The sequence below is a fragment of the Gossypium hirsutum genome, chromosome D05 (assembly GCF_007990345.1).
Source record: "Gossypium hirsutum isolate 1008001.06 chromosome D05, Gossypium_hirsutum_v2.1, whole genome shotgun sequence".
Classification (NCBI taxonomy): domain Eukaryota; kingdom Viridiplantae; phylum Streptophyta; class Magnoliopsida; order Malvales; family Malvaceae; genus Gossypium; species Gossypium hirsutum.
Genome location: NC_053441.1, coordinates 3,194,198 through 3,219,550, shown reverse-complemented (window position 1 = coordinate 3,219,550; position 25,353 = coordinate 3,194,198). Strand labels below are relative to the sequence as shown.

Below are 25,353 nucleotides of genomic sequence, written 5' to 3'. Positions count from 1 at the left end.
GGCCCATATTTTGGACAGGGTCAAGCCCGGAACTAGGATACGGGCCAAAAATTTTTTATGGGCCCGACCCCGGCCAATGAGCACCTCTAGAATGCAGCGTGGTGAAAAAGGTTATGGATTAAGGGGGTCGAATTCTACTTTTTTTAGTTTCCGCATTTATTCAACAAAATCTTCTTAATCACAAGTTTGCCAACATTGAAATAATAAACAATGATAACAATCAAACTTGGCCTAGTCACTAGGAAATGACAGATGATGGCTTTCATTTTTCTTACATGTGTTTGCCTGAACTCCTCGATAGCTTTTAGGTAACAAATTTCTTTTGTTTTCCAAAAGTCAGAGCGATTGATGGTTAAGTTTTTTCTCTCTTGTTTTTTTTTTTTTAATTTGGGTAAATTTCACCAATAGTCGCTTAATTTTGGGGTACTTGACAAAATAGTCACTCAAGTTTTAATTCAGTCACTCAACTTCCGAAAAATAACAAAACAGTCACCACTAACCATTTTCCGTTACGTCTGTAACAAAGCTACCATTTTCCGTTACAGACTTCCATTTTCCACCCCCTCTCTTGTCCCTCTCCCTCTTCCCCACCATCCCTCCCCTCCTCTCATGCTTTCCCTCCCCCCACATCATCTATTTGCTAACCCTTTTCCCCCACTATGATTCTTTATCCCTCTAATCCATCATGCCTCCCCCTACTCTGATTCTCTAATAAAGCATCGTTTATCAATTTGGATCCTCTTCTCTGCTACACAAAGGGAGATAGTCCCTACAAAAACACAACTAATAAAAATTGCACCACCTAACACACTATTAAGACCCATTTCGCCTGTATTTGTCCCCATTTTACCACATACCCTGCTATCCTAAATTCTTCGCAACCACAATAGAAAAACTTAATGTAATCAAAGAACCATCCGAATAACATTGGGGATGAGCTTTCAAGAACTCACATGGATTAACAAAACCCTTATGATTAAACAATCCATAACACAAGCAGGGTTGCTCAAGCTTACGCTCAAATCATTTTCTTAAGCATTCTTATCAGCTAAATTTGATGAATTTGCTTCAAGTTCACTAATTTTTGTATGAATAACACTAAAATGATCACACCCATTAGTGAAACCAGGTCTTCGAGTCACATGGTTAATAAACTGAGACAACTGGCGAATTGAAGGTTTCTTAATAAATCAACCCGGGTGTAGAGTAGGAAAATCAAAATCAAAGCAAATAATCTATTGAAAATTCCACGAAATCTGGGATCTTTTAAAGCATGGAGACAATGATTCCTCATTGGGAAACTACTCCAAATTTCCTAGAAAGTGGAATTAGACTAGGGTTTTCAACAAAAAGAGCTATGAAACCCTAGCCCTGGAATTAAAAAGAGAATTTGGATTAAGGAATTCAATCACTTACCGATGGCCAAAGCAGCAAACTTAATGATTTTCGAGAGGAAGAGAGTGGGAGAATTGGAGTAAGAGGAGGGATGGTGGGGGAGAGGGAAAGAATCAAATTAGGGGAAGAGGGTTAGCAAATGGACTATGGGAAGAGGGATAGGGATGGGATAGGGGGATGAAAAATGGAAGTCTGTAACGGAAAATAGTAACTTCCTTACGTCTATAACGCAAAATAGTTAGTGGTGATTGTTTTGTTATTTTTCGAAAGTTGAGTGGCTGAATTGAAACTTGAGTGACTGTTTTGTAAACTACTCCAAAGTTGAGTGACTGTTGAAGTAATTTACCTTTTAAATTTAACACAAATAATTATAACACGAATAAATTAAGAATTCACACCATTTTACTTAACAAGATTAGAATTCACACATGAAAATAAACATATACTAAATATTCACTATCCAAAGTCTCCGTATTTACCAGTAGTACCAAGATTTTATTGTCCAAAATTTTTAAAATTTTTAATGCATTCTTTAATGTATTTTTTCCCTCATTGTTATATTGACCGGGTGGGATCTGACTTGGATTGTGGAAACCCACGTTCGATGGGGGCCATTTCTAACGTGTCAGTGAAAAATCAAAAGCTATCTTCTTTGTTTTTACGTACATAGCTGGAATGAGATTTTCCTATCCTCTACGTAACAATCTAAAATTATTATGCTCTTTACTTAACGGATGATTCGTGTGATGATTGAAAATGAGTCACTATTACCTCAGTGCCCTTCCTTTCTTTTTTTCCCTTGTCGGTGCCTTTAGAGTTGAATGGGATGCTTTAGGCCTTGGGGCACACATCAGATTCAGGCAAAATAAAGAGGCGGCAACCAATAGAGCACATGCCGGAGAAAAGCATTTCAATTAACCTACAAGATGGGTCCATCGGCCTGCATAAATATAATCTTAACCTCCATGGATTTTTTAATAACGGTTCTAGTATATTTTTGTTTCATATTTTATCACTACAATAAGTTATACAATATGTGTTTTTACGTTTTATTACGAAAGTGAACACTACATAAAAATTGACACTGACACGATTTCTTAAAGCTAGAGAATACATATAAATAAGATTTGGTTAATCTCTTTTTCTTTCTTTTTGATATATTTTTATATATTTAAGTATGAAAAAAGTGTTAGAGGTAAATAAACAAATTTATACACGATATTACATTATATATTTTTGTACTTTAAGACATTGTTATGAGACATCATTCATATTCAATTTTTAATTTTTTAAACGAATTTGTGAGTTCATTTTTTCTTTAAAGGAGAAAAAGTAAAAGCACACAGTTTCATGTAAAATAAGTCCTGCATCTTTTTTTAGCTTCAATCACGGCTGAAATGGAGAAATATTTTATCTTTTTATTGATTTCTTCCTGGATCAAAATCCTGTAATATGAAAACATGTTTCAATTTAGAAATGTCGATACAAACATGTACTAGAAGTTTGGAGACCGTTCATATCGACGATGCACTCGTAGGGCCAAGAGCAACGAGTGGTATTTCATGTTTTAAGTGGAGGAGGAAAGGGTCTAGAGAGTTGGAGAGGGGGAAATAGTGTTGAGAGAGAATGCATTCATCGGTGATTACATGGTTTAAAGAGGTACTAACGGAGACACTTGTAGGCCATGTGTTATTTTTTTTATTGATAAATTTACATTTAATTGGAGAGGTATATACATTTGTAGGTCATGTGAACTTATGAGCCCGAGCGCATGGTTCACCTTATTAGGCATCCAAACGAATTAATCATCCTCTATGAACCTGCAGTCTCTTCGAAAACACAAACTGTTAATAGATAAACCCTCCCACCAAGGACAATACCAACTTGTTGAGGAGTTTTCTAGCTTTTGACGAACGACAGTTTACAGATTTCTCTTGACAGAATCAACTTCCTCTCAACAAAAAAGGTATAATTACTCATAAGTGTCATATATTTGGCAATAGTTCAAATCCCACCAAGAGTAGTATGTTGAGATTTCCTAAGTGAGTGACCATGTGCGTCCACATGGTCTGTATTCTCAAGCACCTGGTGTGGTACTCCCGCTTTGTGAACTTGTTGCCTTTTGAGGCCATATCTTATTGAGAACTCAAGGTCTTAACAGATTTGAGAGACAAAACCCCTGTTGGGGACAATGTAGACCCATTAAAGTGTCCACCAACGGACTACACTTTACAAACTTCATTCTATTGTGGGGTGACCAACTTCGTCGGTAGAAGTTTGCGAAGTTTTGCCTGTTAAGAGCTGGTGAACCCCTCAACACATTTGGTATTGTTCCCAATGAGGGTTTTGTATCTCAACTTTGCTAGAAACCCAAGTGTCTAAAGAAGCAGCGGGTTCATAAAGCATATGATCACCTCATTGGGTGCTTGAAAAGGCAGGATCATGCGAACGCACATGGCCACCCACCAAGAAAATCAACATTTGTTGTTGGTGGGATTTGGACTTGTGCCCTATATATGGGTAAACATCCAACCACAAGACGTTCTCACTCCATGAACCAGCCATCTCATCTTATAGCTTTTTTTTAGGCACTTGAATTCTTGGCGGAATCTAAAAGCGCAATACTAAATTTGTTGAAAAAATTGATGACTCTCCTCACAAACTTCTCTTCAAAAAATAAAAAATTAATTATCACTATTATCTCATTCAACAAATAAACATTTAAATAATACGTTAAAGTGAAATGAATCATAGTTTTAAAATCAAAGAATCTGGTAACTAAAAAAAAACAGACACGTAAAAAAATTAATTTTCTATTTTATCTTGTCATTTAAGAAAAAATTTGATAGTTGCAAACAATGTAGTTAGTGCTGGACAACCTTTTGATAGACTTTCCATTACCTAATTCCTTACAAAGCTAACACCAGATTCATTTAGTACATCCACAATCTCTCATGATACGATACACTACGCTGCACTTTAATCCTTTTAAATACAAAAACTTTAAACAACATTAAAAATAGTTAATATGGACGTATGAAAATATGAAATAATATTTAGTTATGGTGCCATGATCATTTTTTAAGACTGTTTGTAGAATAAAAATATATATTATCAATATACTAACAAAATACAAATAAATAATGTATAAAAATTTATATAATATAAATACCTTATATATAATATAACGTGTTTAACCGCCCATGTATAATTATATAAATTATTGGATCTAATCTATAACTTTAACCAATGCGTTCTCTCCTAATATTTTTACTTCTCCTTGTCTTGATAACTTTTTTTATAATTTTTTCTAAAAGGAAATTTATATATATTTCCAATTAAATAACACAAATTTTTTTTTGAAAGATACTTGAGATAATCGACCACCGTCCTTGTGAGCTGTGACTTACACGATTGCACCCGATGGTGGCGTAATGCCGTAATCACTCACTTGGACCCTTCGACCTCCCCCTGCCTCTCTATCTTCCCTTTATTCCAAAGCTTACTCACACACCAACAAATTCCAACAAAGAAATCCACTATCTCTGCCCCACTTGGGCTCTTGACTTTTATATAAGCCCCCTCAGATGCTCCTCTAATTCCCCCCCTTTCTTTTTCCTTTCCTTTCTCTTGCCAATTACTTTCCATTCTCCCTCCCTTTCATTGCTGGTTTTTTTTTCCGTTGCTTCAATGGGTTTCTTTGTAGAAGATCCAGGGCTAATTGTAACCCATCTTCTTTACAAAACAGCTGTTGTTTTAGCAGTTTTAAGATGGGTCTGGTCTTGGGCTCTTAGGTTTAAAGACACGAGTTTATTTAGTTTCATTTTTTCATCTGACTCCCAAAACAACACTTCTTCTTCTTTGGTTTCTTCACAAATGATTAGAGACAGCCTGGTGTTGACAACCTTCGAAGATGCTAAGGAAAGGGTGCCTTGGGTTTCTGACACCTGTGCAGTCTGCTTGAATCAGCTGAAGGAAGGTGACGAGGTCAGAGAATTGAGGAACTGTTGTCACGTGTTCCACAAAGATTGCATTGACAGATGGGTTGACTATGATGAAGATCAAGATCACGACCATCATGATTATGATCATGATCAAGATGATAGTAACAATCACAAGACTTGCCCCCTGTGCAGGGCCCCTTTACTCACTTCTTCACAATGCTCGGTGTGGCCTAAGAATGAACCTAGTTGGGCCGTCGAGCGACTCCTTTACCTTTTCGGGGACGATCTTCTGCCTTGATCTACGTCCTTTATCTATTTTCTACAGTTTTTTTTTTCTTTTTAACATATTATTTGCTCAATTCATCATGGAGATAGAGCTTGGAGCAATAATTATTGTATATTTAGTAGTCAGTTGATGGTTTGGGTATAGGGACAAGGGTCAATTTTGTTCTTTGGGGAAGTCTAAAGTGAAGAGAAGAAAAAAAAAATACAGTCAAGTGGTCTAAACTCTAAAAGCTTGATCCTTTGAATAGATGTATGTATATATAATGAAATACATATTATTCTTTTCTTGTATTATTTTTCTCGTATTCCTAACATGCCTATTGCCTATTATCTCTGAGTTAAAAAAAAAACTATGTAAAATTATATATGTATATATTAATAATATAGCTTTGCAATGAGTGGATGAACGAGTCAAAGACTTTGGTCAAGGAAGCTTTAGATTGCTAATTTTTTTAATAATATTAGTGTTATTAAATTTTTAGGGGATTTCTCTGGACCGCACATATATAATTCACTTTATATAAAGTTTTTCCTTTTTCGGGTTTCCTTTTGCACACTAAAAAAAATAAAATTTAATAATTTACAAATAAAATTAAGAGATGCTATATGTATCATCTATTTAAACTACCCGGGTAAAAATATCGATATTTTTTTAATAAAAATAAAAATTAAAATTCAATTATTATAAATATTTCAACTGATTAAATTTTATACCAATGTAATTCAAAAACTACTTCCATGGAAGTTTTTATAATATATTTTAAAAACTTTTATCTATAGTGAAATTTTAAAAATAAGAGGTTGGAGCTTAAAAATTTTGACAACTAAAAATTAAAATGTGATAAATTTAATAAAATTTTAAAAAATAATAAAATGAATTTGTTTTTCTCTGTGGTATACATATATATAACTTACTAAAGAGGTATAAATAAAATTACAATAGTTCCTTTTTCTAGACCAATTCACTAGGTTCGTTGAGAGTATTTTTTATATATATATATATTGTGAAAATGGAAAAGCTAGGAAACAAAAAAGCAAGTGGTTGATAGATAATCAAGAATCTCCACCTCCACCTCCACCTCCGCGGTATAGGAAATTCCTCTCCTCATTTTTACTTTTTCTAAAAATACATATAAAAAGAGTCAATCGAATAGAATTTGGAAACGAGTACTCTTTACATCTCTTGAGCCCATTTGATTGGCCCGAATTCGAAGTCAATATTCCATGATTCCATCCAAGGGGGTTTGGGCTTGAAACTGGGTTCAAAATTTGAGTTATATTTTTCTTTTTCTTTTTTTGAGTAATTGAGTTCGTTTCTTTTATATTGATGTAAATGGTTTGATATATATTTTTAATTATGTAAAAGTTTATGAGTAGAGCAACGTCTTATGTGAAATTTATCAACTAATCTGATTGTATATTAAATAGTTGGCAATTAATTAATAATTTATGCATTAAAGATTATAACTTACGTGGCAATTTAAAAAAAACTGTCATAAATACTTTTTGTTTATTAAAAAGTAAAAAAAAAATTATCAATTTTATAATTTTATAATCTAATATATAGAATTTACTGATTTTTAAGAAAATATGATATATATATTTTTAGACCCTTATGTTTTTTCTTTAAATATTGATAAACACAGTACACATACATTACCATATTGTTAGAAATTAAAAGTAAATCAATACATTTTGAAATTTATAGGAGGAGGAGAGAAATGTTTTTTCCTTTAAATGTTACTGGTAGATTACCATTTTATAAGTAAATTGGTACACATTAAATTTTATATAAAGTACCTTTTTGTTTAGGGGAAGTTAACAAAATATTCAATTTAATATTTAAATTTTTGTCTTCCAATTCAACAATGGGATCTATACGGTAGAAGAGTATATAAATGCATGCACCCATCTTACCTACAAATGTCATAGAGGGACATAGATTCAAATCCCATAGAGGATAACTGCTCATATTTCTTTGTCGAGTAAGGTGCTAGAAATCTTAAAAGACTTTTTACGAAATCAAAAGACAAATTTTAAGACAAAATCAAGTATAAATACCACGATTACAATATCAACAATCATTGAGAAATCTATAAACCCCTTATAAAGTATACACATCACTTCAAAAATTCTCTCAAAACAAGTGTTAGCTCCGAACAAAATTAATTGACATTTAATTTCTTGTACGATATTGTAAAAATAATTGTATAGAATTAAAATAAAAAGAGAACAATTTTAGCAAAGATCGAAAGGACAAATCTGACCGTTATTAGTCCTAACGCCAAACCCAATCAAAATCCGGGATTGTCCGGGTTCATCGCAACTAAAGCCCAGTAAACACATACAATGCATACTCTTTTCAACATTTTCCTGCAAATATAATCAATTCGCTAAACCTGCTTATTTCTTTTCCACATCTTCATGGGTTTTCGCTACAATTTCTTCTCTCTCGGAGCAATTTATAAAGCGTGGTAAGTCTCCTCTTTCTTCTTCCTTACATGTATGTATATATTTCTCTATTTGTGTGTATACATTCGCAGATCCTACCTCTTCCTCTGACGATCTAGAAGCGCCCAATTTATCTGTTTGGTCTATGGATTTTGCGTTTTAGGTGAGAGAGCGAGAAACTCCGAAACTATTGCGCTCAAGCGTCGGGGAAGAGAAGAATAAAATGGCGGCAGGTGGATTTGTGAGTCGAGCATTCCAGTCGATGCTCAAGGAATGTTCCTCCAAAAAGAATCCTGATCTTCAAAAGGCTATTCAAACTTATTTAGGTCAGATCTGTAGTTTCTTTTTAAATTCATATTTCATGGATCTTTGTCTCTTACTCTTTTTATTGTTTCTTTGGATTCGAAGCTGAATTTGCCTTGCGATTTTTATTGATCTTCTTTTATCTGGTAATTGTGCTTTAATTATAATTTCTTTGCATTTAGTACGTTTTCTTCTTATTGTTATTCGTTAGTCTAATTTTGATTTTCAGTGAATTTAAACACCGATGCGGGTTTAAAAAGTCATATTTCCTGACTCTGGAACATGCTTTATTGAATTTTGTACAGCATTAGCTGTTGTTCAGTTATTTGAGTTTTGCCTTCCTTTTTAATCGCATTCAACTATTAAATTACTTAAAATGCAGTTAGAATGGTACTTAGGACACACAGTAGGGTTTTGGAGTAGTTGTGGAACTTACAAGTTATGATCTGTTCTAAGATTTGATTAAGAAGCTTCATGTTTCTATCAAGTACTTCTACATTTCTATGAGCAAAATGATTAGGATTTTCTCTATCATGTCTGATGGATTTTAGAAGGGATGTGTAGGGGAAATCTGTGTATTTCAAACTTGTTTTTATCCAAAGGGAATAATAAAAGAACCATGAAAAACAAATTGATAGTTATCTTTGTTCTTTTTCTTGTTAAAATGGACGAGTCTAGGAGTATGTTGTTTCTTCTTCTCCCCCGATTGACTAATTCTCTAAAAGGCAATCTTGCTGATAGGGTTGCTACATGAAATAAGAAGTCATTAAGAAGAGGAGGGTGGGAGAGTAATGATGAGGTTTCCTGTAATTTCATGTTGAAATTGTTGCTGGTTGGTCACAGTTTTCACCTATTAACTTTTTGTTATATTTTTGCATTCCTCAGATAGTCCAAAACAAAGGAATCAGCATTCTTCATCCACCGAGCCTAGACCTGGAGATGGAAGGTTTACTCTGTTTACAATCTTATAATCTGCTACTCTCTTTTTCTCGTCCCTAGTTTCTTATCCAAGATATAAACCCTATGAAATAGCCTTTTTATATGTCTTTTGGTCAATTTGTTTACAATTATTTAGGCTCCCTATAGTTCAGAGCTAAAGTTTTTACCCATCACTATAGCTTTTGTCAGATTCAGCCAACACTTTAAATGGCCTTGTTAAAATTAAAGTGGAATTGATATCATTTGCGGTAATGTGGTCATGTCTGATATTATAACAATTACCAATGACCTCCAATTTTTGTTTTTTGTTTTACTTGCAGTTCCCTCAGAACTAAAACTAGATAGCTACCTCATGGATGACCTCCAATTTTTGTTTTTTTGTTTTACTTGTAGCTCCACTGGGGATACACAGCATGTTAGTAAGCCAACCGGTCTTAGTGGAACCATCACAACTGCCTTGGCAAATGCAGGATACACCTTGGAAGGGGCTGAGGTGGAGCTTGTTCTAAATCCTCTTCGACTTGCATTCGAGACTAAGAACTTAAAAATCCTTGAACCAGCTTTGGATTGTCTTCATGTATGTAGTTGCTTTCTTTCTAGATTTACAATTTTTCAATGTTTATTTTCTGCTTAATAGTCTTCTGTATGTTTTTTATATAGCATTAAGGGAAGACATAATCCATCTGAAAGCTTGTTATTTATATTCTGAAAGGACCTCCACCTCCCTATTTTTGTTCAATTTGATTTTGGAAATTCAAATGCTTCATTTTTTGCATAATGTTACTGACATGGTCTGTAATTTCATAAGAACAGAAACTAATTGCCTATGATCATCTGGAGGGAGATCCTGGTTTAGATGGTGGTAAAAATGTTCCTCTGTTTACAGACATTCTGAATATGGTTTGCAATTGTGTTGATAATTCTTCTACTGACAGGTATGAGCTCTCGTGTCTGTTAACCTTGTTTTTAGCATATGTCACTTGTTACGCATTTTTTAATTCCAGAAAACAATTTGCAGTACAATCCTGCAAGTTCTGAAGGTACTTCTTACTGCTGTAGCATCGACAAAGTTCAGAGGTAAATTGTCCAGGATCTATTTATCTTGTTCTTTGTCTAGTATATGAACTGAGTCTTGTTGCAATTTTCTAATTGGAATTGCAGTCCATGGGGAACCTTTGCTTGGAATTATCAGAGTCTGCTACAATATTACTCTTCACAGGTGGTGTTTATATTTGTTAATGATAGTTATTCACCAACTTAAAGTCATTCTCATAATTTGTGGCTTGGATTTGTAGCAAGAGCCCTATAACCCAAGCAACATCAAAGGCAATGTTGACACAGATGATTAGCATCTTATTTAGGAGAATGGAGACTGATGTAGTATGGAATTTTATCTCTAAGCTTTCAACTATCTTTTGCCTCCATGTTATATCTGGGAAAGGATAATAACTTCTTACATGAAATTCAGGTCCCTACTTCATCCGGTTCTGCAGATCATACTGAAGCTGCTTCCTCAAGCGACCACAATGACAATGGAACGACTTTAGGCGATGTACTAAACTGGGTCAAGGATACAACATTTGCATCTATTGAGGAACTTCAAAAACTAGCTGGAGGTGCTGACCTCAAGGTGCATCCTTCTTCTGTTTGCTGTTATTTGTTTTGATTCATTTGATTTGTGGGCCTTAACCTTTGTAGCATTTGCTAGGTGTTTTCTTTAGTGAAGTTTTCTTTTGATTTTGTGGTTCTTAATATGGAACTTATTGTTTTATAGGGTCTAGAGGCTGCTCTTGACAATGTTGTGCATGTTGAGAATGGTAAAAAGATCACGAGGTATGTGCCAAAGTATTTTACCCTGTTTGCTAGTTTTTGTATCTTACTTTGGCTGACATTTTTGTTGCAATTGTTTGTTGATGTCGCTATCTTGACTCTTTTGAAACTTATCTCAGAGGGATTGACCTTGAGAACATGAGTCTTGGTAAACGTGATGCATTGCTAGTGTTCCGCACCCTTTGCAAGGTACTAATTATACTGTCACCAATTGTTCTTTGCATTTTGAAGTCTCTGCTAGGATTCCCTTCATGAAATGGTTTTTTCTTCCAGATGAGCAAGAAGGAAGATACTGATGACACCAAGACACAGATTCTGTCTCTTGAGCTTCTTCAGGTTAATTTTATGAATTTAATTTATATAAGAATGTTTGGTGTCTTTGGATAATAAAGGTGAATGTCCTTAGAGGTCCCTCTGTTGTAGGGACCTGATCAAATTAGTCCCTCTATTATTAAACGGATCAATTTAGCCCTTATACTATTAAAAAGAATGAAATAAGGCCAAACTGGAATAGAGTTAACATTTATTGTATAAAATATGTCAATTATTGTTTAATAGAGTTAATATATTTAAAGTTTTTATGGTTTTGTGACTGAAATCTTTAGTTTGGAATTGAATTGCAGTTGAAAAATATAATTTTAAAAACATTTTTTATATAGACTTTGTTACCAATTTGGACTTATTTGATTCTTTTTAATCGTATAGGGACTAAATTGATCCATTTAATAATAGAGGGCTAATTTGATACGGTCCCTATAATACAGGGACTTCCCAAGTATTTTAACCGATAATAGAACACAGCGGTGTCCCAACAATGTTGGGTCATTTTTATTTATGCTTCATTTTTTTTTTCTGTGTTAAAAGGATATATTTGCTTTTTTTATTCTTTATTATTGGCAGGGAAAGCATTCGTGATCGTCATCATATTTGAGATTGGATAGATAGGGAACTCTGAAATTCAAATATACTCATTGTTTTAAAATGCTAAAATTTATCTGTAATAAAGAATGGGTAGCTTAGCTAATATCCTTAATTATATTTTCTGGCCTTTATGGTATTTCAGGGTTTGTTGGAAGGGGTTAGCCATTCATTTACAAAGAACTTCCATTTAATTGATTCAGTGAAAGCATATCTTCTATCTGCTTTGCTGCAGGCTTCAGTTTCACAATCCGCTGTCATATTTCAGGTTATCTGTGTCTACATAATATCTTTTCTTTATCCTGTTTTAGAATAATCTGCTATGAGAATCTTTCTCTGACTATGCATTTCTATGTTGCAGTATGCTACTGGGATATTTTCTGTGCTTTTGTTGCGATATCGAGAGAGTCTTAAAGTATGATTATTATCTTTAGAGATTATGAAAGCTAGTTCCTTCAAATAAAGCATTATTGCTGTGATAGACAACATCTGTGCTTCATGCTTGACTACTTTTATCTTATTCCTTTTTAGGGTGAAATTGGTGTCTTTATTCCCTTGATTATTTTGCGGTCATTGGATGGTTCAGACTTCCCCGTTAACCAAAAAATGAGTGTTCTCAGGTACGGTGCCCTTTCTAGTTGAGTGGCTGTTGCAATTACTGGGGCATTGGGTTTAGTTATTTCTGTGCCTTCTTTCACTGTTCAACACGTCATCATCACCATGTCAAATTGCTATTTGCTTTATACTATCTAACCTTTTTAATTTTATTTTTCTAGAATGCTTGAGAAAATTTGCAAAGATCCCCAGATGCTTGTTGATGTTTATGTGAATTATGATTGTGATCATGAGGCACCTAACTTATTTCAACGCATGGTATGAACTCTGTTAACCCAACATTTATTTATATATTTAATCTAGGTTTTTTTAGTTAAGTATACCATTTGTCTTCTGGCCTTTTAGGTGACAGCTCTGTCTAAAATAGCTCAAGTGCCTCAAAATGCTGACTCAAACCCTGTTGCTGCCAACCAGACAACATCTATTAAGAGTTCCTCACTCCAGGTAGGTTTGTCTATCGGACAACTCTATAAAATCTGATTTTCAATTATTAGAACCATCTTTGGTTTATATTTGTATGCTTCCATGTCCATTGTAGTTGTTTGATAAAGCTTTACTTCTTTAAACTCTTTAGTGCCTTGTCAACATACTAAAATCACTGATTGATTGGGAGAAATCTAAAAGACAACCAGAAAGGAATAGAAGAGGTGACCGGGCTCCTGAAGAAGATTTGGCACGAGAATCTGTTGAGACAAAAGGTCATGAATCTACCATGGCTGCCGCCATCTCCGAGGTAGTTGGTCAGGTTTTATACTAACAATTCATTATTTTAGACTGGAAGTTTTCTGCAGTGAGATATGATAGTGGGAATCAAGTTTCTTTTACTGTAATTAGGCACTAAAACATAGTTTTAATTATATTGTAGTTTAACAGGCAACCAGTGAAGGGTATTGAGAATCTGATATCAAATAAATTGGTGGAAAATACTCCTGCCTCAGTTGCCCAATTTCTGAGAAATACTCTCAATCTGGACAAGGTAGAGCTCTTATCTGAGGCAAATTTTGCTCAATTCCTGGGAAGTGGTCTAATTCTTAGCATTGTTGCAGGCAATGATTGGTGATTATCTGGGTCAACAGGAGGAGTTTCCCCTTGCTGTCATGCATGCTTATGTAGATTCAGTAACATTTTCAGGAATGAAGTTTGATACTGCAATACGTGAATTTCTCAAAGGATTTTATCTTCCTGGGGAGGCTCATAAGATAGATCGAATCATGGAAAAGTTCGCTGAAAGGTATGGGGGTTTCTATAACTTTTGTGCCTAAAACATAAAAACAAACGCTTAATTTAATTACGGAGACAGATTTAAACATGCTTTAGTTTACTGGGGATTCTTGCCAGCCATTATAGCTAGGTTTTAAGCCAAAAAGTGTTGATAAATTTTTTTCTTTTTTGAATGGAAATCCTCATTCGATGAACAAATTCTGTTGTCTTTATAACAATGTTCTCATATCTTAAGCATCCTTCAGATTTCCATTTTTCGTTTGTTTGATTATCTAAGATTGAAAGTGGTATAACTGTCATCATCAAATCCCAAAATCTCTGCTACATCATGCTGAACCTGTTCTTTAAATTCTATAGAGATTCTTCCACAACAAGGCTGTGCAGCCAATGTAAATAAGAGTCTAATGCTTTCTGCATATGATCTTTACTCTTGTATGAACCATTTTACTATGTTCTATGGTGAATGTTCTTCTAGTACAATTCTTACTGTCCACTTATGATGATTAGTTGTCTCATTTTGTTTTTGACAGGTATTGTGCTGATAATCCAGGTCTTTTCATGAATGCAGATATTGCATATGTTCTTGCATATGCAGTTATAATGCTGAATACTGATGCTCATGACCCAATGGTCTGGCCTAAAATGTCAAAGTCAGATTTTATACGTATGAATAACACATATAACCCTGAAGAGCATGCCCCTATCAAACTTCTGGAGGAGATATATGATTCTATTGTTAAAGAGGAGATAAAAATGAGAGATGAAGCTGCTGGCACTGGGAAAGATAGCAAGCAAAAGCCAGAGGGTGAAGAAAGAGGCCACCTTGTTAGTATCCTTAAACTGTCTCTCCCTAAAACAAAGTCTTCAAGTGATGCTAAGCCCCAAAGTGAAGCAATAATTAAGCAGACACAGGCTATTATCCAGAACCGAGCAAAAAGAGGAATTTTTTATACTGCACAAGAGATTGAACTTGTAAGACTGATGGTTGAAGCTGTAGGATGGTCATTGTTGGCCACCTTCTCTGTTACAATGGAGCAAAGTGAAGACAAGCCAATGGTTATTCTTTCTATGGAAGGATTTAGTGCTGGGATATATCTCACTTATGCCCTTGGAATGGATACTATGCGCTTTGCCTTTGTAACATCTCTGATCAGGTACAGCTGTCTTGTTCTTAAAAAGCTCCTTTTGCTGCTGTTATTTACCTAGTTCCATTACCCCACCTCCGTTTGTAACCATTGCTTTGTTGTGCTTTGTCATTGTAATTGTTCTGTTCTTCTTACCTTGTCCGGTTTCTCTATTTTCTAAAGAAGTACAGCTAATTACATCATAAAGCCCTTGCATCAATTATTATTGCATTTGTTTAACTGGGCAGTCCATGTCTCAATAATTATAATTCTCTTAACCATAGGGGAATAACTTAGCTGTAATTCTTTCTGTATATTTTGGATGTTAGGTTTACTTTCTTGCATTCCCCAAAGGAAATGCGTATTAAAAATGTGGAAGCATTGCGGACTCTATTTGATTTATGTAACGTAGAGCCAGACTGTCTTCAAGACACATGGAATGCTGTTCTTGAGTGTGTTTCTCGGCTTGAACATATTACGACAACTCCTGCTGTTGCTGCAACTGTCATGCATGGATTAAATCAGATCTCCAAGGAAGCTGTTTTGCAGGCACTGAAAGAACAGGCTGGGAAACCAGCTGAACAGGTTTTTGTGAATAGTGAAAAGTTGCCTAGCAATTCTATTGTGGAGTTCTTCACTGCTCTATGTGGTGTATCTGCAGAAGAACTAAAACAAAGTCCAGCTCGCATTTTCAGCTTGCAAAGGGCTGTTGAGATCAGTTACTACAATATTGCTCGTATACGTATGGTACTTTCCTTAAACTGACTGAGCTCCACAATACCCTCTTGTTTATGTTTATAATTATTATCAAGATTTAGTGGCTAGTCATACTTTGAACCTTAATATGTGGATTAGGATCTGCATCACTTCAATGGGCATATGGAATGTAAAGGAGAAGCATGTAAAACTGTTTAAGAGCATGCTCTGACCATTTTTGAATTTCAAGTAACTCTCAGTTCAAATTGCTTCTCATTCCTTTCTTGATAGTTTTGGTTTTTTAGGAAAATGGTTCAGAATTGCATGATGTATTTGTCTGATGCCTCTTGATAAAATGTTGAGAATATTCTGAAAGAAATTTAAGTTTTGTCAATGAATCAACATTACATGTAAAGTTACACTAGTTTACAAGAACAGAGCCTTTTATATTAATTTAGCTTTTATTTTCACCAGCAAAAGCATTTTTGAGAAAGAATTAATTTGAGATTTGTAATTTGATCACTCATCAGCTGTTTTTTTGATTTAGTGGAATCTAACTGTAGTTCGTGAATTGATTTATAGATTGAAAATCATTTGTCTTTTCCTGCCAAAGTTTGGACTGGTTTACATTTTAAAAGTTTTAATAATATGTATTACAAAAATAGGAGATAGTTGAAGATTTACAAAAATGAATTTTCTTGTGTTTACATCTCAAAGGCAAGCTAATTTATACAAGTTACATAGGTTGAAATAAGGAAAGAAATCAAATAAAATCAATATAAAAATCCCTAAGGTTATGTTAGAATATTTATGTAATAAAATTCCTGAGGTTATGCTAGAATATTTTCATAATATTATCTAACAAAATGTCTACCAGGTCTGGGCTAGAATATGGACTGTACTCGCAAATCATTTTATCTCTGCTGGCAGCCATGCTGATGAGAAGGTTGCTGTGTATGCAATAGATTCTTTGAGGCAGCTTGGTATGAAGTATTTGGAGCACGCTGAATTGACCAGTTTTACTTTCCAAAATGATATCCTTAAACCTTTTGTTGTTCTCATGCGGAATAGTCGAAGTGAAACCATAAGAAGCCTTATTGTGGACTGCATTGTTCAAGTATGTGTGTGTGCTTGCTCAGATTTCCTAAACATCTAGCCCTCTCGCTTGCTGCTCTTTTATCTATGTATATTTTGAAGTTAATACATTTTCAGTCATAAACTTATAGCGGTCAGTTTTTCCTTATTCCATTGGACACGTGTGTGACACCTTGAATGATAATTGATGTTATCGCAGCTGATTAAATCAAAGGTTGCAGGCATAAAGTCTGGATGGCAAAGTGTTTTTATGATTTTCACAGCTGCTGCGGATGATGATTTGGAATCAATTATTGAAAAGGCATTTGAGAATGTGGAACAGAGTAAGAAACTCCCATTATTCTTCCACCAAAATTATGTTTCTCTTCTTTTTTTTTTCTTTTCCAATTAATCTAGCATCATGTTCCTTGCAGTTTTACTGGAACGATTTGATCAAATTGTTGGAGATTGTTTTATGGACTGCATCAACTGTCTTATTAGGTTTGCCAACAATAAAACTTCCCACCACATTAGTTTGAAGGCTGTTGCCCTTCTCCGTATATGTGAAAATCGTCTTGCAGAGGTTCATTTTCTGTCCTTCAGCCTGATTTTTTAATTGAGCGCTTTGTTCTCTCCTTTCTCTCTTAAAAAAATATAGCTTTCATCATTTTATTTGCCCTCTTCTAGAAGATACTTTTTTCTTTACTAATGCATTGGCCAACATCTTCAATTGATCTGCATTTATATCCTTACTATTATTAAAGCAAGTTTGTTCCATAACGGCGGCAATTGGCCGGAGTCAGACAAGTCAGCTTTGGGCTGTTTTGGCTTTGGGTTGTAACATTTTAGTTAATTCAGGTTGGTATGGTTGCTCAGGTTTTTGTCATTTGGTCAACTCTTGCCATATTTAGGCAAATCTTGCAGAAAGTAATTGGGTTCAGGTCTGGGTTGAGCCTCTGTTTGTTATTCTAAAATATATTTACATCTTGCATTGCTTGCTTTTATTCTTACATTGCATTGAAATGTGTTAGTTTGCTTTCACTAATTTCAGTATAGAATAAAAGTGAAGATATCCAATCTAGGGTTGAGCCAAAGAGAAAATCATGTTTGGGTTGTTACATATATAGTTTTGATGCGGTCAAAGGAATTCCTTTAGATTTAACCATGTTATTTGAAGACTCTTATCCTAAATTTTCGATTAGCTTAGCGGGTTGGTGAGTCTCCCAGGTGATGCAAATAGATCCTACTATAAGACCTACGCTTTGAGCAATAAGTAACAGCAATAGTAGTTTCCTGGCTTAATAATTAATATGCCGAAAGAACATATTCTGCTTCAGAACATATTTGAATGCTTTACAGAGAATTTTTTTTTCTAAAACAGTAGAAAATATTAGCTTTAAGAGCTCAAAATGTCATCTGCTTCTCACAGCTGTAGGAAAATCCCTGAATCTGGCCTAAAATCAAAGAGAACAGCCAGCCGCCTCCAACCCCCAAAAGTGGAACAGCATCTGAACAAATGAACTGCCGCAGATTCTAGTCTTCTATATCCAAGTGGTAAATGCCATTGCTTCAAAGCCTTTCTAGTCTTCAACATACTTGTAAATTTGGAAAACAATTAGGGCCATTTAATTGAACTATTCTCTTTATGATTTAAAACTGGTCATAGTCATCAGCCTTTCAACCAAGAAAACTCCATTTGTTGTTGTTAAGGAATGTGTAGATATGTAACTGTAGGTTAGTTGATTACTAGGAATTTAGATAATGTAGGATAACGGTGCCAGATCCAAGAACACAAGAAGTGGATGGATCCACTAAAATAACTTTAGGTGTATGTGTATAGGGCTTAAAGGTTGAAAAGAGATTTGGATTACCTGTCATATGATCTGTAGCACCATAGTCAATGACCCAGTTGGAGGATGAGGAAAGGAGGCACTTAGTGGAGTTACCTGACTCGGCAATAGCAGTGATAGGAGCGGATTTTTGAGATGATGAAATGGTCTCAGTACTCGTTGCTGCAACATGTGTTGACTGCTCTCCTAGCTTTATTCTGAAGCTTTTGGCAATACCGCTTAGTGTGGTCAGGCTCATGACAATAATAACACAGCACTCCCCTTGTCTCGTGATTATCACCACTTTTGTCACGAGTAGTTGATCCCTGTATCTTATTCTATGACTCACCAATGCATAACTACGAGTCTAAGTAGAACATGAGTTTTCAGTTCGCAGTATTCTTGGGAAGGCATCATGTAGACATGAAATTTCAGAACTCAAAAGAATCTGGTATTTGACAGCCTCAAATTCCGGAGGAAGACCAGAAAGAAAACTCATGACTGCCATTTGTTCCTGCTGAGACTGTTGCACTTTAACATTTGAACAACAACACATTGAGTTCTTCATACACTCTCATAAAATCCATGAAGTATGCTGTGAGGGATCTATCCTGCTTCTCTGGACGATAGAACGCCTGGCATACTTCATACATACGAGAGATATTGCCTTTCCCAGAATACAAAAAATCCAAATACACCATTAACTCTTTAACAAACTCACAGGATTGGTTAAATCAATTACCTAACTGCCAATAGAGTTGTGAATCTGCGAAAGCAATCTGGCATCGTCTCTTAGCCATGCTTGCCTTTTCTCACTAGTGGGTGGATCATCGGTCAAGTGATCATCCATGTGACATGCTTCTCAAATAGATCTAGACCATCTTACTCCAATCAAAATAATTGGTTCCATTGACCTTATGTTCCGTAATTTTGGACATTACAAGAATTACAAGAATCATCTTGCTCATCATAACTTTTGTCTCCTCCATTGTACTTCTCAAAAAAACAAGGAAATTGAAATCACACCAAGTTGAACAGCCCAAACTACGCCAAACAGCAACAAAAAGAGCCTTGAAACAGTAACCAAGCTTAAACAGTATCAAAACAGTGCAAAGACTCAAAAAATCAATAAACGACTCACAAACCTTTACCAATCAAGTACCCCTGAGCTATGGTTGCCCCAAGGACTAGATGTCAGGGACGGAAGTTGGTGGCCTGACACTGCCCCATGTGCCGGTGTGTGAAGATAGGTTGTTGGCCTTCTGGTGGCGCATGAGCTTCATGCGTGGGGTTTTTGGTCGCCAAACTTTGCAGACTGCCTGTGAAGATGGCGGTGAACCCAAATAATCATTTTGAAAAAGTGACCCACAAAAACCCAAACTGTTTGCATTCAAAACAACAAAACACAAACCCTCTGAATCGAGCCAAGAGACTTTGATACCATGAACGAAATAGTAAAAGTGAAATAACAAAACACGAGAGAGAGAATGAAATTCTATATATTGCACACCATCAAATAATACATATATACAGGTTGGAACCTATTTTATAAGGAAAGAAATAAAGGAGAATAAAATCAAAATCGAATCAAATCCCTAGTAATCAAGTAACCTACGATTACATATCTACACATTCCTTAACAGCTGTCTTTCTTATTATAAGTATGCTTTAGTTTTTGCTTGGCATTGTGAAGGTTTATATGAACTCTTTTTCCTTCTCAGAGAAAAAAGAGGTCCAGGTTAACTGTTTGCTCTCAGTGATTATTTCAAGCAGTGTTTGAAAGTCTGCTTAATTTCTTTGTAATGGACATCTTGCTTACATGATTCAATATACCTTTCAATTACAGGGACGTATACCTGGTGGAGCTCTGAAACCGACTAATGTTGATGCTGAGTATTATTGGTTCCCAATGCTGGCTGGTTTATCGGATCTAACATCAGATTTGAGACCAGAGGTTAGGAGTTGTGCGCTTGAAGTTTTGTTTGATTTGGTGAATGAAAGAGGTAGGAAGTTCTCAACTCCATTTTGGGAAAGCATTTTCCATCGTGTCTTGTTTCCCATATTTGATCATGTGAGACATGCTGGGGAGGAAAGCTTATTTTCTGCCGGAGATGAGTGGCTTCGTGAAAGTAGCATTCACTCACTTCAGTTGCTGTGCAACCTTTTCAACACTTTTTACAAGGTGGGCAAGTTTTAATAGTCCTCTTAACTGTATTATTCGCGTGACTTAAAAATGGAGGGGGTGGGTGGGGTTTAGGTTGTAACAGGAAACTGAATATGATCTAAATGGTACATATAATCTTGTGTTTGGACTTTGGAACTTCCCTGAAAATTATTGTTAGCCTGAACTCTTTTTCTTCTATAGGAGGTGTGCTTTATGCTGCCACCACTCTTGAGTTTGCTGTTGGACTGTGCTAAAAAGACAGACCAAATGGTGGTTTCAATTTCTCTTAGTGCGTTGGTGCATCTCATAGAGGTTGGTGGAAACCAGTTCAGTGAGAGTGACTGGGATTTGTTGTTGAAGAGCATAAGGTCTGTATGTCTTCAGGCTTGAACTTAGTTCATAAGTCATTGAAAATTTGAATTTGAATTTGTTACTCATGTATTCTGTCTACTTTTTTCTATCACCAGAGATGCATCATACACAACACAACTGCTTGAGCTACTCAATGAGTTGGGTCTAGAGAATCCCATGAACCCTTCAATTGCACTAGGGGATTTAAAGGTTTATACAAGTGGTGAAGTCCGGCAGTTTGATTCTACTGATAACGGGAAGATTTCACCACTTGCATCACTGAGTTCAGGTAATAATAGCAGCACAAGGGATACTAATGCATCACTTTCACAAGATCACCATCAAGAATCTGGGTTACAATCTGAAGGTTAGCTGTTAGAATTTTCCCCTTGTTATTGCTTAAACTTTATACAACTAGGAAGCTGTATTTGTCATTAGTCAATACCAATTATATTCGAAATCAGTTTGTAGAAATCTGCCAAATTTTTTATTTAAGTTCAGTTCTCCTCTATGTTATTCTGATGTCCAGTTTTCCTTCATACTATGAGTGAATGGACACTTATGCTATCCATGAAACAGCCCAATCCTGACATTTCAAATTTGTCCATTAGCAAACCTTACAAATCTATACATCATTGTCATGTAGGTGTTCCCTCACCATCAGATAAAGCTCAGAAGTCTGCTGAAGCTGCAAGCCTCCAACGAAGCCAGACAATAGGTCAAAGAATTATGGGGAATATGATGGATAACATATTTCTTAGAAGTCGTTCCGCAAAAGCAAAGAGTGGCACATCAGATATTCCGGCTCCTTCTTCACCACCAAAGGTAAGCAATTCATCTTTGGTTGTGCTGTTTTGTGGTTAGTGTCAAGTAGTCTTATCCCATATCTCTGGTAGATCAATCACAAGAGGTGTTCTACTTATGCACTTCAATTTTTTCACCTTATAGAAGACACTTTAGAAGTTCTTGATTATCAGTCTCCACTCTCCACCACTTTCAAATATTATTTTGTTGGGGTGTAGGTGCACATAAGCCATTAAATGCTTGCTTAATTAGTTATTTCACCCATTATATTAAAAGAAAGGAAAATTATTTATTGCGGTCAGTTTGTTTTATGTTTATAAAATTATTGGTTACAAGAAGCTGTTTTTATTATTTCAAACCTGCAAATGTTTTTATTTAAGGATCAAATGACAAACTGGTAGAGAGGGTATGCCACACCTTCATATATGTATGTAACGTGTTATTGACGTTATTTGCCTTTTCCCTTGTTCATTTTTACTTACCATTCTTTTATTTCATCTAATGATTTTCTAGCTTCCTGAGGCTGTTGAACCTGAAGCCAAAGATGAAGAGGAAAGTCCACTGATGACTACTGTTAGGGGCAAGTGCATCACTCAGTTAATACTTCTTGGTGCTATTGATGGCATTCAGGTTTGCATCTTTGGACTTTGTGTCATGTGTTATAATTTATGTAATCTTTTACCAATTAAAATATGTCTTAATTGGCAGAAAAGGTATTGGGAGAATTTGAAAGAACCTCAGAAAATTGCCATAATGGACATTTTGTTATCCTTGGTAGAATTTGCTGCATCATATAATTCATACTCTAACCTCAGAACACGTATGCAACACATTCCTGCAGAAAGGTAAGAAAAATCTGTTTTCCTGATTTTAGTGTTTATCATCTCCTTGTTGCTTCTGGGGGGAACCTTGCTTCTAATACCTTTGTATCTTGTCAGGCCCCCTCTAAATCTTCTTCGCCAGGAACTGGCAGGAACTTGCATTTATCTGGATGTCTTGCACAAAACAACTTCAGGATTTAATGACAATAATGGGCAACTTCTAGAACCTAAAAGTTCTCACGATACTGATGTATCTTCAGACAACAATGGTTCGGAATTGGCTGAACATTCTTATGAAGAAACAAAATTGGAAGGAATAGCAGAAGAGAAGCTGGTCTCTTTCTGTGCACAGGTACTCAGGGACACATCTGACCTCCAATCTACAATAGGGGAAACAAGTTCCGTGGATATTCATCGAGTTCTGGATTTGCGGTCTCCAGTTATCGTTAAGGTACAAAGTTCATTTTCACACTTTCTCTTTGAAAAAATATTAAAACATGATAAGGTTTAGACCATTTTTTTAATGCAATAACATCTAGTTGCTTATTAGTCATTAGTTAGATATCATGGTAGAACTATGCCTTGTCTATGAAACAGTAATACAATATAGCCTTTGCCAAACTTATATTAGTGCAGATTCATGAATGGCTGGATCATGCTTATAATTGCAGCATATATGCAGACATTGATGTTGACTGAGAATAGCTGTGCGGATTGGTTGTTTTTTTTACTTTTTCCTTCCCTACTTCCCTATCGGCCTGACCATTTTTTTATTCTTGCTGTCTCTGTTGGAAACCTGTTGAACTATTAGCATTGAAGTGAACTTCTTCCTCGTTCCCATTCTTTCATTGGTCAAATTATCTCTTAGTTGCTTTTATTGATCAGATAGTTCGCCTTAAGATCACCTCATTCTTGGAGTGGATATGAATGTTAAGTTGTTAACTTGATTCTTTGCACTTCCGACTTCTATTATTCTCAGTGATTATAGAGAATCTCTGCCGTTTTGCTCTTTCAGGTACTTAAAGGCATGTGTTTCATGAACAATAAGATTTTCAGGAATCACCTCGGGGTGTTCTATCCATTGCTTACAAAACTTATTTGCTGTGACCAGGTAATCTTTATTTCTCTTTGCCTGTATCTTAGATCTCCCAAATCCTAATAGATTTCCAGTACAAGATTGTATGCAATGCATGAACTGTATTTGGTTTTGAGGCATTTTGTTTCTGGTTAAGATTTACTGTTTTATGACTTAATCACCACTACTCTGCATTTAGTTTCGTCCCGACATACTCACCTCTTAAAATTATCTGACATAAAACCTATTGACAGTAAACAGAGCCACAATGATTCAACTTCTCCCAATCCAAGTCTAGCAATAATTTATACTTTGCATAATACTCTCATTTGTAGCTCAATACTAACAACAAAGAACAACATAGGCAGCAACTTGGATTTTCATACGATTTTAGTCATTTTATTTACTTCAATTATGGCTCTTAAAAGTAGTAAAACGCTTAAGCTGCCAACCTTTCATACTGAAAGGAGTACTATGATGCTGTGGCATTATCACTTGCTAAAAACAATATTTTAGACTTGGTGTAACTGATTAATGTATTTCTCTGCTATGAGTCTTCAATTTATATTATTAGAGCAATATTAACTAAATTTGGAGGTGATTTTTTTTTTAAACATTTGTGTAGATTTGGTAAAAAAAAATCAGCATGTTGTGCCCTACTTTGCGAGAATGCAGATATTACTGTAGGCCATTTTTGTGTTTTTCTTTTTGAGTAGTGTTTAACAAATGATGTGAAACAAGTTCATTGATGTTTCTAAAATCCACATATTGACATCTCCTTTAAATCGGTTGATAATTAATTGAAACTACTTTTTCTTCAGATGGATATTCGTGGAGCACTAGGTGATCTTTTTAGGGTGCAGTTGAAAGCTCTCCTACCGTAAGAGTTTTAATAACGAATTATTTTGTTGAGAAACTTTTAAGGAATGGTTTTCAGCGTCGCTGCACATTCCTTAGGACCATAGGCAAGAATTAATGTTTATCAAGGAAAATAGATGGTTGAAAATTGACATTTTATCTTCTTCGCAAGGTCCGGGTGCTTATAGGTATCAGTTTTAAAAATTATTTAATTATCATTTTAAGAAAATATTGCGCATTTAATACTTTACTTTTACTAACTATTAGAAAAATAATCCATTTATTACTTTTTTTTCCCTGTCCAACACATATCTATTTCCTGTATCAAATTTTTCAGTGTTACAAGAACTACTTTAGTTACTGAAGGTCGCTGATTTTATTTTGGACATTCTCTGCTGCATTTTTTTTTGGAATATTTCCGAAATATTAATGAACAAGACTTGCTTTTATTGAGAAAAAAAGATCCGTAACTTACATTGTATGCAAGGATTTTTTGGACCAGACTTGACAGCCAATCGGACCAGTTGGGCAGAATATCAATTGGGATACTAGACTAGAGAAGGGCATTGGACCAATTAAACTAGATAAAAAAATTAATTGAATCGAGAGTTGAATCAAATTTTTAATATTTTTATTTTTATTTTTATGATTTGTTT

At 35.1% G+C, this 25,353-nt stretch overlaps 2 protein-coding genes across 4 annotated transcripts; both read left to right on the top strand.

The window, feature by feature from the left end:
• The first annotated feature begins 4,705 nt into the window (after positions 1–4,705).
• Positions 4,706–5,915, top strand: LOC107907062 (brassinosteroid-responsive RING protein 1). Its single transcript, XM_016834268.2, has one exon. It carries the CDS (start codon positions 5,086–5,088, stop codon positions 5,635–5,637), a length of 552 nt encoding a protein of 183 aa, XP_016689757.1. The 5' UTR covers positions 4,706–5,085; the 3' UTR covers positions 5,638–5,915.
• Positions 5,916–7,932: 2,017 nt separating this feature from the next.
• LOC107907063 (brefeldin A-inhibited guanine nucleotide-exchange protein 5) lies at positions 7,933–24,983 on the top strand. Of its 3 annotated transcripts, none has more exons than XM_041093135.1 (34): positions 7,933–8,098; positions 8,239–8,401; positions 9,264–9,324; positions 9,711–9,894; positions 10,131–10,252; positions 10,336–10,394; positions 10,479–10,536; positions 10,613–10,697; positions 10,786–10,947; positions 11,092–11,150; positions 11,267–11,336; positions 11,421–11,483; positions 12,211–12,333; positions 12,427–12,480; positions 12,597–12,685; positions 12,842–12,938; positions 13,026–13,124; positions 13,255–13,413; positions 13,546–13,656; positions 13,727–13,911; positions 14,432–15,055; positions 15,355–15,772; positions 16,599–16,838; positions 17,016–17,139; positions 17,230–17,378; positions 20,471–20,806; positions 20,990–21,156; positions 21,256–21,506; positions 21,786–21,964; positions 22,457–22,573; positions 22,652–22,788; positions 22,882–23,215; positions 23,780–23,875; positions 24,661–24,983. In XM_041093135.1, the coding sequence occupies exons 2-34, from the start codon at positions 8,299–8,301 to the stop codon at positions 24,721–24,723; spliced, it is 5,178 nt and encodes a 1,725-aa protein (XP_040949069.1). In that variant the 5' UTR covers positions 7,933–8,098; positions 8,239–8,298; the 3' UTR covers positions 24,724–24,983. The 3 variants fall into 3 exon arrangements, with proteins under 3 accessions (XP_040949069.1, XP_040949070.1, XP_040949071.1); XM_041093136.1 differs by having other exon boundaries at positions 7,982–8,098; positions 8,168–8,401; XM_041093137.1 differs by lacking the exons at positions 7,933–8,098; positions 8,239–8,401; positions 9,264–9,324 and having other exon boundaries at positions 9,754–9,894; positions 10,126–10,252.
• The last annotated feature ends 370 nt before the right edge of the window (positions 24,984–25,353 follow it).

Coding starts and splice junctions, on each gene's coding strand:
- LOC107907062 (XM_016834268.2), top strand. CDS start 5,086: ATGGGTTTCTTTGTAGAAGATCCAGGGCTAATTGTAACCCATCTTCTT.
- LOC107907063 (XM_041093135.1), top strand. CDS start 8,299: ATGGCGGCAGGTGGATTTGTGAGTCGAGCATTCCAGTCGATGCTCAAG. Junction 13,125..13,254: donor TTAAGAGTTCCTCACTCCAG/GTAGGTTTGTCT, acceptor TAAACTCTTTAG/TGCCTTGTCAACATACTAAA. Junction 21,157..21,255: donor TTGTTGTTGAAGAGCATAAG/GTCTGTATGTCT, acceptor TTCTATCACCAG/AGATGCATCATACACAACAC.